This window comes from Ambystoma mexicanum, chromosome 9 (genome assembly GCF_040938575.1).
Source record: "Ambystoma mexicanum isolate Mex_15411 chromosome 9, UKY_AmexF1_1, whole genome shotgun sequence".
NCBI lineage: Eukaryota > Metazoa > Chordata > Amphibia > Caudata > Ambystomatidae > Ambystoma > Ambystoma mexicanum.
The window spans coordinates 1433565232-1433577804 of NC_090931.1; the positions used below are offsets into that span (position 1 = coordinate 1433565232).

At 51.5% G+C, this 12573-nt stretch overlaps 1 protein-coding gene across 1 annotated transcript in view; it reads left to right on the plus strand.

The window, feature by feature from the left end:
• Positions 1 to 270: 270 nt before the first annotated feature.
• CYP27A1 (cytochrome P450 family 27 subfamily A member 1) overlaps positions 271 to 12573 on the plus strand; it is a 189137-nt gene continuing 176834 nt past the window's right edge. The window contains exon 1 of the mRNA XM_069616854.1: positions 271 to 774. Within this exon, the coding sequence (XP_069472955.1) occupies positions 529 to 774 (246 nt within the window). The 5' untranslated portion in view covers positions 271 to 528. The remainder of the gene's footprint in view (positions 775 to 12573) is intronic.

The window sequence follows — 12573 nt, forward strand, 5'->3', positions numbered from 1 at the left end:
CCTTAAATCTGCCACTGCTGGAGACCAGCCAGGGGTGGACTGGAAACCAAAAGAGGCCATGCAAAGGATGTTTACAGTGGCCCCAAATCACACATGTTCAGCAATGCGCCTATGAGAAAATAAGGTTATTACACATAAGAGGCCCCGGGTGTAGCGGTCGACTGGGGAATCCCCAGAGTTTCCTATAGGCCAGTCCGCCCCTGATCAGCCAACCTGCGGTGGACCCAGCAACCTGTGGTTGCGAGCTCCGTTTCCTGCTCGAGAGTCCAGGAAATGCCCTTTGGCAACAGAAGGCGGCTGTAAACACGGCCGAGCTGGCACGGTGCCAGCCCGAGCCGCGCTTGCCCAGGTCACCGCAGCTTCCAGTCGTGGCCCAGCTCTGGCAGCTCCTGTCTAGGTGTGGCGGTGCTGTGCGGTGTGGAGGCACAGGGGCCAGCACCGCGTCACCGCCCGAGCGTCCCCGGCCCCGTTACTGCAGCCTGCGCTGTCCTGAGAGCCGTGTGGAGCAGCAGTGACCCGCCCCCAGCCATGGCCACCCCGTGCACCCTCCGCCTCAGCCCCCGGTGCCGCAGCCTGCTCCTGCCGCCGTGCAGGCTGTGGGGAAGCCCGCAGAGGGCCAAGGCTAGCGCCGCTGCTGAGGAGGTGGCCGCCGCCGGCGCATCCCAGGGGGAGCAGAGGCTGAAGGGCTACCAGGACCTGCCGGGGCCCACCCTGCTCCAGAACCTGTACTGGTTCTTCGTCAAGGGGTACGCACTGCGGACCCACGAGCTGCAGGTGAGTGTGAGGGGCGCCTATGTAAGATGTAAGCCCCCCCCCCATGTTGAAATGCCGGTCTCTTTTGAAAGTGTCATTAAAACGTACTGTCTGGGCATTTTGAAAGGGTCGTAGCTCACGAGCCTCTGTTATGTTTGGGGTGTGCAAAATAATGGTAAGTTATGTAACGCGTTAGATTAATTTAATGCATCTAAAAGGCCAGCGAGCACCGGTGGGCTGGGTAGGGCGGACGGCTCCCAGCGCTTAGATAACACTCTGCTGTAGGCGTGTGCGCCCGTTGGCTCCTGTACTACGGACACTCCGTTTTTTTTATCGTCTCTAGTGCTCCGATAAAAAAAAAATATATATGACTAATACACATATATGATTCTGTCTCACGGTAAGGTCGATCAACATACGCCACGAGAGACCAAAACACGCGGGGGGGAGGGAGGTGGGAGGGCACATTTCAAAATCCTGAGGTGTCTGGTGTTCTCAGCCCGCCCCTAAGACCCCTCCCATAAGTATACACTACTCTACCACTGCCCCACTTTTTCATTCGAACACTCATGGCTAAGTCACAGAATAATACATTGATTTGCCCAAGATCACACACTTAAGTGGTGCAGCAGGGACTTGAGAGCAGGCTTCGATTTATAGACATATGTTTAGTTATTGAATTTCAATAGTACTCTGTTTGGAATGCATTACAAGTACAGACATGATAATACACCAACTTGACACATGTATAGACCCTTTTATTTAGCGAAAAGGGTATAAATGTACGGCAAGGGGTAGATTGCGCAAGACACATACATCTCGCAATACATTGTACTTGCTAGGTAGCACAGTGAGATGACTAGTCTTTTAAAACCTTGGTGTCCTTTGGTTTTTCTTAGGACATGGGTTCGAATCCAGGTGGGGAATACAAGCGCGGTTATTTCCTTTTTTCTGCAGACCAGACATCCAGGCGGCGGCATCTCGCTGTCTTTTGGATACCCACAGGAAGTCTCCAAAAACCCTGAGTCTGTGTGTCAATCCCAGAGGTTAGGCAGCTCTGGGTAGGCACCTGCACCCCTCATTCAGAAATGGTTGTTGCTGTACTGCCCAGTGGCCGTACGGCGCTATTGGAGCTGACGACGGAAAAATCAGCTAAAAATGGAGGAGGCAGCAGGTTAACCCCTGCGGTGTCATGCCGCCAGGACCTGGAACCATCCCCTGGGGGTCAAAAGGCGAGGGGCGGAAAGGCGCCAAAGGCCTAATGGGCCAAAAGCCCGCGAAGGGCAGAACAAAAGGAAATGGGCGGGGACATCAGGATTTAAGCAGGCGGGACCGGGGTGCCAGGCATCTCGCTCCTGCACTGGGACCCGGTCGCCACCTCGCTGATGGAAGAAATTTCGTTTGCTGTGGAGTGTCCTTCGTTCGTGTTGCTGCCTGGGTCGCGTTCCAGAGACGGAAGAATGGTTCCAGCCAGAGAAGAAGGGCTCCGGCACTCGTGGGTTCCAGCCAAGCAGCAGCATGTTGCAGCCAGGAGGGTGCGTCGGGTAAGGAGCAGGGTAATGTTGGAGGTTGAAAGCAGGACTGGGCGCAGGGGTGCCGGTCGCGGCTGACAGAATCTCAGCACAGAGGCCAATCGTGGAATGGGCGGCCGTGCGCCACACGCGGCAGGCAGACACACGGGTTTGCAATATGGGGGGGTCGATGGCAGTGCAGGGCATGAGGGAAGCACATTGCAGGGGACACGTGCCGGGTTCGGTGGGGACGTGAACTGTTTCGCGGGTGTTCCAGTGTTTTGGGGAAGGTCGTCACGCTGGATGGCTGCAAGGGCAACTTGCTCACAAAGCGTTACGGAATAACACATGTCTGATCCACGGGGCCGCGTTTAAGAAACCTCTGGGTAGTGAGCAGGTTATACATATTATATCGTAACTACTGGAAATAACTTTGAAACAAGGCTTGGGTGCCCCCTGTTCTGCGGGGCCGGAGCAGCCGAGTCCACCTTCATTAATATACGCAGGTTTCTGTGGCTAACTAGAATGACATTAAACGCGAACGTTCCCAGTAGGGTAAAAGCTGACACTTGAGTTACATACGCAGCATGAAAATACAGCATGCAGGACGAATAGTCTCGCAGGCAGCGATGGTGTACCACTGTTCCAGGAGGTAGAAAGGGGGAACAGGGGAAACGCAATGCAGGCGTACACATAGCATTCTACTGCGGCGGGCCGGCGCAAAGCCAGACGCCTGCAATTATAATGACCCCAAAGCGCTTGGTCTGAACGCGAGATTGAAGCGGGGTGTCGCAGGGTGCAGGGGAATGCGCGCAAATGCCCCTATCCGGCACGTAATATTGGGCACTAACAGTGCAACCAGGGCAACTGAATGTAGGCCGCTATGAGGTACACAACTGAGGGCCGATTTTGTGGTATAAGGGCAACAATCCAAGGGGAACGGAGTAAACACAGACAGGCCAAATAAATAAAGGAAAGAGCGTTAAGAATAAAAGTGGTGAATTAGTTGTTATTATAAAGGCAATCTAGCATCACTGCAGAGCAAATGCAGGGAGTAGAGACGGCAAGTCTACAGACACCGCCCGCCGGAATTTTACTGGAATAATGGGAATAACTACCGGGTTAGGTTCCTAGGAATACGTTGGTGGAAGAGGCATAATTTTGGCAAATACACCAGATTTTGAGTGACGAATGGGTTTCAGGATTTCTATGGATTTGGAATACAGCTGATCGAACAAGTCGCACTGGTATAGGAACAGCAATTTCTCTGTCAAAGTAATGGACATGGCTGATTCGTTGCTAAGAGACTAGTGCAAGAATAACTAGTTACCAGTTCTAAAGGGTTGCAACCACAGCTGAGAATGCAGCAGGGAGGAATAATAACGGAGCCTGGAGTCGGGGTAACTACACTAGAGCAGGGACATTGGAATAGCCGCTTTGGATAAAGGCAACGTGGGGCGAGGCCACTCAGCCAGACTGCCATCAAAGCAGTCGAGTTATCAGTGGCAAGGCAGCCCACACGGAAGGCAGTTCTAACCGAACAGGAAGGGTGGTTTTCATTTGAGTTGTACCATTGATTGCTCGGGGTTTCCCACGTGTTCGTTGTAAATGTTTTGGAAGGATGAGCAAGAAGGGAGGTTTGTCCTTTGAGGACTTACATTCTGTGACTTTGGCGTTTGTTACATATCTGGCCAGTTTCTGTTGGGGCGTCAGCAATGACGCGCAACGCCGAATAAGGCGTTTGCAAAGCCCGGGGGCAGTTTGGTTAGGCCTCAACAATAGTGATTATTTGCAGGTATGTTACAGCAGCGCGTTAGCAGAAGGGGAATGTGAAGTGGTTTGGCCACGGCCCGGGGAAGAGTAGATAAGGGAAACGGACTGGGGAAGGTAATTTTTCGGTTTTGTTAAGGGTTGTGCGGTGGCGGGCCGCAGTTTCCTTGGTCAGGAAGCACGACCTGACAGCTAGGCATACGAAACCAGGCGCCAAATTAATGATCATGCAGGGTACAGGGTGGTACAAATGGCAGGCTCCCCCAGATAACTTTCATATGAATATTATGCATGTTTTGACAATGGCGTCAGTACTCCGGTTAAGAGTGAGGGCATTGGTCATATAAGGGGTGGCGCAGGGGCGGCCGGGTGGCCTTTTGGGGCGAGGCCGTTGCAATTTAAAATGTGTGCACTATGTTAACAAGGGAGTGGGCACAGGGCTCCAAATTAACGATCTGTGCAGGGGACAGGTGGTTCAAATTACAGCACGCCACAGAGAAGGTTCAAAAGGAGAGATAGGCACGGTTGCAATCGGTGGTAGTGCACCTGGTACGGGTGAGGGAAGGGTGCCTGGTGGGAAAGGCCGATACAATAGGCACACTGGATCCCCATAGGAGGAGATGCCTAACGTCACAGTTGGGGAGCAGCTTCAATGGTTGGGTCCGGGAGATAGTGCAAGGAAAGCTGCCCCCACGGTTATGCACGGGTCAAGTCCACCTTAGTGGGCCGCCACGGTACGCAGGGCCTTCTGGAAACAGGCGGGGAGCTGCAACAAACCGACACGGCAGTCTGGTGGCATACATATAATGGGAATAGCCACCAAAAACCTGGCTGGGGGACTGTCTGTTGTCTTGGGGGCTCACAGCCAGCTAATGCCTTGGTGTATGTTGATTGGAGCAATCGGCATATAGGGACGCATTTAGAGTCATTGCAGGTGACGGCTCCACAGTGAGCTGGGACTTCAGGTCTCCAAGTGCACCCTACCTAGACGCCAGAGGGTGGGCCAAGGGTGGCGGACGGGAAGAGTAAGAGAAGGGGCAATGAAGGCAGGGCGGTTTTGGAAATCAAGCAAAAGGAAGTCAGCTCAACCTCACCCGCCAGGAATGGCCCTCTCCTAACAGGGGAACGCCTGCAAGGGCAGGCTGAGCCAGGTTAAATTGATTGGGAAGCTTTTGCTGGATAAAAAGTGGGGAGGAGCCTTTTTTCGGGTGCAGTAGGAGGAGCAAGGTGAAAAGATGGCAGGGGTAGGAGTGTCCCGGAACAGGCACACCCTGGTTAAGGTGGAGCAAGACGGAAGATGGTAGGGGCGGAAGTGTCCCAGAGCAGGCTCGCCCTGGTTAAGGCGAAGCAAGTTGGAAAGGGGGCAGGGGCAGAGGTGTCCCAGAGTTGGCCCACCCTGGGTAAGGTGGAGCAGGAGCAGGCCCGCCCTGGTTAAGGCGGAGCAGGTTGGAAAGGTGGCAGGGGCAGAGGTGTCCCAGAGCTGGCCCACCCTGGTTAAGGTGGAGCAAGATGGAAAGGTGGCAAGGACAGAAATGTCCCGGAGCAGGCACGCCCTGGTTAAGGCGGAGCGAGTTGGAAAGGTGGCGGGGGCAGAGGTGTCCCAGAGCTGGCCCACCTTGGTAAGGTGGAGCAGGAGCAGGCCCGCCCTGGTTAAGGCGGAGCAGGTTGGAAAGGTGGCAGGGGCAGAGGTGTCCCAGAGCTGGCCCACCCTGGTTAAGGTGGAGCAAGATGGAAAGGTGGCAAGGACAGAAATGTCCCGGAGCAGGCACGCCCTGGTTAAGGCGGAGCGAGTTGGAAAGGTGGCGGGGGCAGAGGTGTCCCAGAGCTGGCCCACCTTGGTAAGGTGGAGCAGGAGCAGGCCCGCCCTGGTTAAGGCGGAGCAGGTTGGAAAGGTGGCAGGGGCAGAGGTGTCCCAGAGCTGGCCCACCCTGGTTAAGGTGGAGCAAGGGGAAAGGGGTAGGGGCAGAAGGGTCCCCGTGAAGGCATGGCCGGAAGACAGCAAAAAGTGGGGGGATGGTCTTCAGGTTGTTGCAAACGATATATCAGACACACAAAATATAAGTTAGCCATGCCGTTCCCTCCTGTTGTCACTTCACAGCAGCACAAGGAAGGAGGAAACGTACCGTGTAGGTAGTGGGGCGCGCATGCATCTCAAAGGCTAAGGCGAGCTGGACTCGGCGGCGGGAGGCGCCGATGGCCGGCGAGGCAAGGGGGAGTGGCACGGGGGCCAGGGATGCAGTTGGCGCAGCTAGAGGGGCAGCTATGGAAATTGCTGAGTAGGCGGCAGAAACAGGAGGGTTGGTAATACTCCTGGGAGGGAACGACCTGACCAGCCTGGGAAGGGGTGTCCGGCTGAGGGACATTACGAGATCATTGCAGGAAATAGCAGCACAGTTGGGCGAAATTGTAGGGTCGGAAGGGATTCCCCCGGCGCAAGGGAAGGGGGCAGAGAGCCAGGCAGTAGTTGAGAAGGGAAGAAGGAGGCTGAGGGGGAGTGTGGCAAAATTACAAGGGCAGGGGTCCCCGATCAGAATAGGCATGGCTGGAGTGATGGGGAAACACCCGAGTACTTCCTATCGGACGGTGGAAAACTTGTCCACGAACGAGACGGAGCTCCTTTTTCGGGGACATCTTTAGCAAGTTACTGGAAGGGGAGTAGGAGTCAGGAGGAAGGGGAGCCACAGTGGGCGAGAACCCACTCAGTGGCGTGGCGGTGTTTGGGCAACCAAGCACAAATGATAGACTCCGGACGAGCCAGAAGGAAACGGAATGGGTCTTCGCTCTTCCGGACCAGCGCCTCTTGGGGGCCTAAACGGCGGGGGCGTCTGGTAGGGACAAATAAGGCTCAGCTTCCCCCTAAACAAACGGCGCTCTCCCCACCCTCGGACACCTGCACGGGCAGGATAGGAACAGGTACAATGGGTCGGGGGAGTTGGGGGCCTACGGAGAGAGGGGGAAGCAAAGGAAGTCCGGCAAGCAAACGCCACACGGGCAGAATGAAGTTCACAAATGTGTACAAAGAATTCTGTTGTCAAGGAAATAAAAACTGCGGCCAAGTATGCCATTTGAAATTCTGTGTCATGCCAATTTGTGGGGATAAGAAGTAGTGCATGGGGGTGCATGCGCAAAGAATAATTGGCCGTAAAGGCAAATGGACGGCTGCAGGGGTTATGGAGCTGACGACGGAAAAATCAGCTAAAAATGGAGGAGGCAGCAGGTTAACCCCTGCGGTGTCATGCCGCCAGGACCTGGAACCATCCCCTGGGGGTCAAAAGGCGAGGGGCGGAAAGGCGCCAAAGGCCTAATGGGCCAAAAGCCCGCGAAGGGCAGAACAAAAGGAAATGGGCGGGGACATCAGGATTTAAGCAGGCGGGACCGGGGTGCCAGGCATCTCGCTCCTGCACTGGGACCCGGTCGCCACCTCGCTGATGGAAGAAATTTCGTTTTCCACCCACCCACCCACGAAATACAAGCAGAAGAGCAGGAGACCTGGGGTGTTGCTGTCGCAGGACACCCAGGCCAGGATGTGACAAGTTGGCGGTGTTTGGGCAACCAAGCACAAATGATAGACTCCGGACGAGCCAGAAGGAAACGGAATGGGTCTTCGCTCTTCCGGACCAGCGCCTCTTGGGGGCCTAAACGGCGGGGGCGTCTGGTAGGGACAAATAAGGCTCAGCTTCCCCCTAAACAAACGGCGCTCTCCCCACCCTCGGACACCTGCACGGGCAGGATAGGAACAGGTACAATGGGTCGGGGGAGTTGGGGGCCTACGGAGAGAGGGGGAAGCAAAGGAAGTCCGGCAAGCAAACGCCACACGGGCAGAATGAAGTTCACAAATGTGTACAAAGAATTCTGTTGTCAAGGAAATAAAAACTGCGGCCAAGTATGCCATTTGAAATTCTGTGTCATGCCAATTTGTGGGGATAAGAAGTAGTGCATGGGGGTGCATGCGCAAAGAATAATTGGCCGTAAAGGCAAATGGACGGCTGCAGGGGTTAGCAGTTAAACAATCGATTAACCATTGGGTTACGAACACCAGTCCCTTCTCTGCTGACCCCTCTGATAATGAAACTTCAATTTCAAGAAACTGCTAAAATCCTAGCTTTTTAATGCATACTAACCCTCCGACGAATACAACGCCTATGTATATATGTTGTGCTATGCATTCACGCTTCTGTATAGTCATACATCACATTAGCCAAGCACTTCACACTGTAACCAAGAAGTAGTAACACATTCATGTAACAATCCAGTTTGTAAGACTTCTATGTAACTGACATGCGAAATGTAAGCTTGTAAGGAACCTTGAAAAACGACGCCGTGATAGCCACAGGTTTGGGCGTGCAATCAAATGTAATGATAAATGATAAAACTGGAAAAGTCATTCTCCTTTGCTGAACCACAGGTCTAGACGCATCCATCCATCCCCTGACTGCCTTTTGTCAAATCCCATAAGGGTGTGCAGGCCATCTTAGCAACAACAGTCTCATGTATAATGAGTCCAGTGATGAAGTTGTCTGGGAAATTGCAGCCAGGGGGCGACATTTCCCTAAAATTCCCCCTTAATAAAACCAAACACTTTCCCCAAATAGTCTACATGGGAGTTTATAATATAAAATGATGCCCCTCCTAGAATATTTTGGGGAAAATATTTTAGGGGGTCAGGAACAAATTCCTGGTTACTCTTTCCAGGCAACATTATCACATGGAACCATTAATGCTGGCCACAAAATTCGCACACAACACAGATTGAATTGTCTCTTAAATAATGTATCCTTTCCAGCCACAGTCATTACCATGAGATAATTGCCCTCCCTCAAGTTATGATCAAAAGGAAAGCTGAGGGCAGCAAGCTGCCGAAGGGTAACACAGGTGGTCTTGTAAGTAGTGCTGGAAATGGAAACAATTTACTCAGATAACACCTACCTCATTGTGGGGAGCGAGGAGGGACAGAGGGCGTGGCCCAGGCCAGGTCAGCAACAAAACGCCCTATCTCTTCACAGAACCCAAGCTTGGTGATTTGCATAAAACGAAGAGCATTTAGGGAACACACAAATGCCCAAAGTTTTATATTTAAAACATGTTTGTGCTAGTGATTCAGCAAGAAACCCTTCGAGTGAGGAATGGAAGTTGTGATCTGCTCTTTTCAGTGGTCACAATACTCACCCTAACAAAAATGTCTGTAAATGGTAAGGCATATAAAAATACCAATTCAGACCGCTTCTAGATGTCCATGCAGACCAAGAAGTATACTAACCCACGACTACATACTCAACCCGAGAAGATGGAGTAATGAGGCTCAAGCCTCGGTATCCAATAATCACCGCTGATGGATAAAATATATTGGCAAGAAGAAGACAGACAGCCGAGCTTCTAGACCTGAGGCTTTGACTGTTTCTGTACTGAGCACACTTTCTGCCAAGTTTTCTCCAGAGCAGCCCAGGGCTTCAGGACGGAATAGAGTTCCGGCAAGACAAACGTTGCACAAGCTCCTTGCCGTCTTGTTAAGGCCATTTTCCTGCCCGGCCTGTAACCACCCCGTTGTGAAAGAAAATGAGCCAGCATTTATATGGATCTCCGTTTTCTTTCATTTGACTAAAACGCTTTGAAATCAAAGCTATTCTTTAAACATTGCAGTACCCTCAAGTTAGGTAACAAAATCTGCTATAATTACAGCGCCTGGGTCTTTTGCGCTATATACAAAACTGGTATTGTACTTGTTTCTACGTAATAAGGAGCTCCGCATTCTAGGTTAAAACTTTTTTGCTTTACTGTTATTTTCCTTTTTTATTTGCGGTCAATTTCCTGTCTCAAAGATCTGATTATGACGGAGAGAACTGTTAATTGGTTGGACCTTCTCTGTGACACTGTTTGCTTCATAATTGATGTTGCCTCTAACACTGCGGCTCTGGTTAGTGTTTCAAGTGCACTTTATACCTGGAGTTATTGACTGCTTTCTGATTGGCAGGGAGAGGTTAATTATGAAGGCATTGACTACTACTAGTTATTATTACTCCGCTGAATGAAGCTGGTTGTATTGTACTCGAGGGTGAGAGTTGGAGATGCCCATGTAGGGATTGGGGCCTGTGACCTGCAGGTTACACACACACAGATCCATGCAGCAGGTGCATTTGCTCCCTGAGTTATTTCACTAGCATTGTCTTGCTCAATGTCTGCAAGGTCTGCAACTTGTGGCTCTGCAGATGTTGGGACTAGAACTCGCCTGTTTTTTTTCACCATTATAGTGATGATGGGAGTTGTAGTCCAAAATATCGGGAGAGCCGACATTTTTAAAACCCTATGCTATGTGAAATCAGCATGCCCTGCACTTGCTCCAGAAAAGCGGGGGAACTCACGTCAACATGTTTTTGCCCGAAAAAATACAAACAAAAATGTTAAAGGCTGTAAATGTATTCAAGTCTGTTTTTTGGGCTGAGCACTACAAATCGAAGTAGGCTAGTGTGAGGAATTTCACCATCCGCACGGGGAGTGTGCGGTTGCCTGGGCTTTTTAGACATTTTGTGAGAAATAGAATGATGGGAGCTCAACATCTGAAAATGTGTGGGGCTAATCCGCACACGTTTTCATATGCTTGCCACACAACAAACACATAGTCAAGTGTACTCTGGGCAAACACAGCCTACAGGCGCAGTCCTCCCTGTCACATTTAGCTGGAATGTGACAGCCACAGGTAAATCAAAGCATCTCAGGAAGGGGGAGGGATGCAGGCAACACCTTCCTGCGGCCATGGCCAGCTTAATTAAATATCAAAGGTTCCATGGATCTGCCCTGTTCTTTTCTCAAAGTTCTGTATGGTGGCAGCGCATACTGATGAGAGTTAATTGAGGCAGGCCTGTGAAGAGGCCTGGTCACAGAACTAACAAAAGGGACAGGAAACCCCAACACCTCTTTGATATGCAATGTGTCAGCTTGAATCTAGCCCCCACCCCTCTGTAGGAAGGGCCATGAATATTATGTCTGGGACAACTGTTTACAGTAGGCAACACCTGCAGGGAGACCCCCTTTAAGAGGGAAGAAATATGTTAATTGATGGAGACAGAAAGTCTGTTCTCGCCACACACTTCAAGGGAGACCTGCGCTTTGATCAGGAGTAACAGAGAGCTCAATTAACTAGAGAGACACTTTGATCCACAACAGACAGGAAGATGGGTGGAACTTAGTACATGTCGTCACCCCTTAGCTTTCCTGTCGCAAAGCACTCTGGTTATGACCTCACGCATAACAGAAGATTGTTGGTGGGGACCCCTGATTGGTCCATTAAGGTAGGCTTTGCCTGCACCAATCACTGAGGCCCATTTGGCTTGAAAAGCGGACTGAGCCCCTCTCTTAGCAGATCACCCGATGACTTTGAAAGGAGTGAGAAGGACTCATTTGGACCCTGGCTGAAGGTACTGTCTGCATTACAGCTCCGCCAGTGAAGGAAGGCCAGGATTTCCAAGAGGGAAGCAAGATCCCTCCCCTTAACATCTCCCCGGGAATATAGGGAGATACTGGACTGTCCAGCAGCTCCAGAACCAGTATGCAGCCATCACACAACGTGCCCAGCAAGATTCTGCCAGCAAGCTTCCTAGGTGGGAAGTGCCAGAGAGTGTCTGAACAAAGACAAGGGTGTTGCCTGCAAACACTCTCCTCAGCTTAGGGCTGTCTGCCTTAAAGGATGATACAAGCCCTTCGAAGAAGCTAGGAGGAGTGCCACAACAAGCCTCAACCAGCGTCCTTCTTTTAAGGATATTTTTTGTGACAGTCGAGCCCACGAACCGCGACCGGCTGCACCACTGACTGTTGTCACGCTGCAGTCACTAAAGCCGCCCGAGACGCCTCGACCATTCTTCCTGATCCGCGAACCAGCACAGAGACCTAGATTCTTGACCCCGGGGCCGCCGTGTAGGCTAGCCTGCAGCCATCGATCCAACCTCGCTTCCCAAACTGCCTGCCGCCTGATACCTGCAGCTGTCTCCCATCTTGAACTCTGTCGCAGGAGCTGCAAAGTGTCCTGTAACTAACTTGCCGCTGTCGAGAATCAAGATGATCTCAAGCACCAGGTACATTGTGACATTGTGGTTCTGTCCTTCTCCGAAAGGCCCCTAGTGAAATTTACGACCCCTTGCTCCCTTGGTGCTGAAACAAAATAACCTTGAACAGTTAAGACTGATTGCTTTACTGACTACCCTCCTGTCAGTATCCAGAATGCAGCCCTTTCCTTTGTGAAACTGTCTTTCCTCTGTGTTCCTTTACAGTGTGGGTTTTGTTGTGTGCTAGAACTGTCTGTTGTAGTAATAATAAAGTAGATACATTTATACAATCTTGACTGGACAGTCCCTTTTATCATTGGGTAAAAATTGCATTTTTGCTTTGTTGCAACTAACCAACGATCCACAACCTTGTGGAGATCAGCCTGCCGTTCCGTCCACGTTACCAAAGTTGAACAAGAAGGTTTATAATTCACTTGTATTCCAATCTCTTCGATCCCTTCTGGTGTACTTGTGATGTGGGGCTGATTGATGGTTTAGAAACCGTA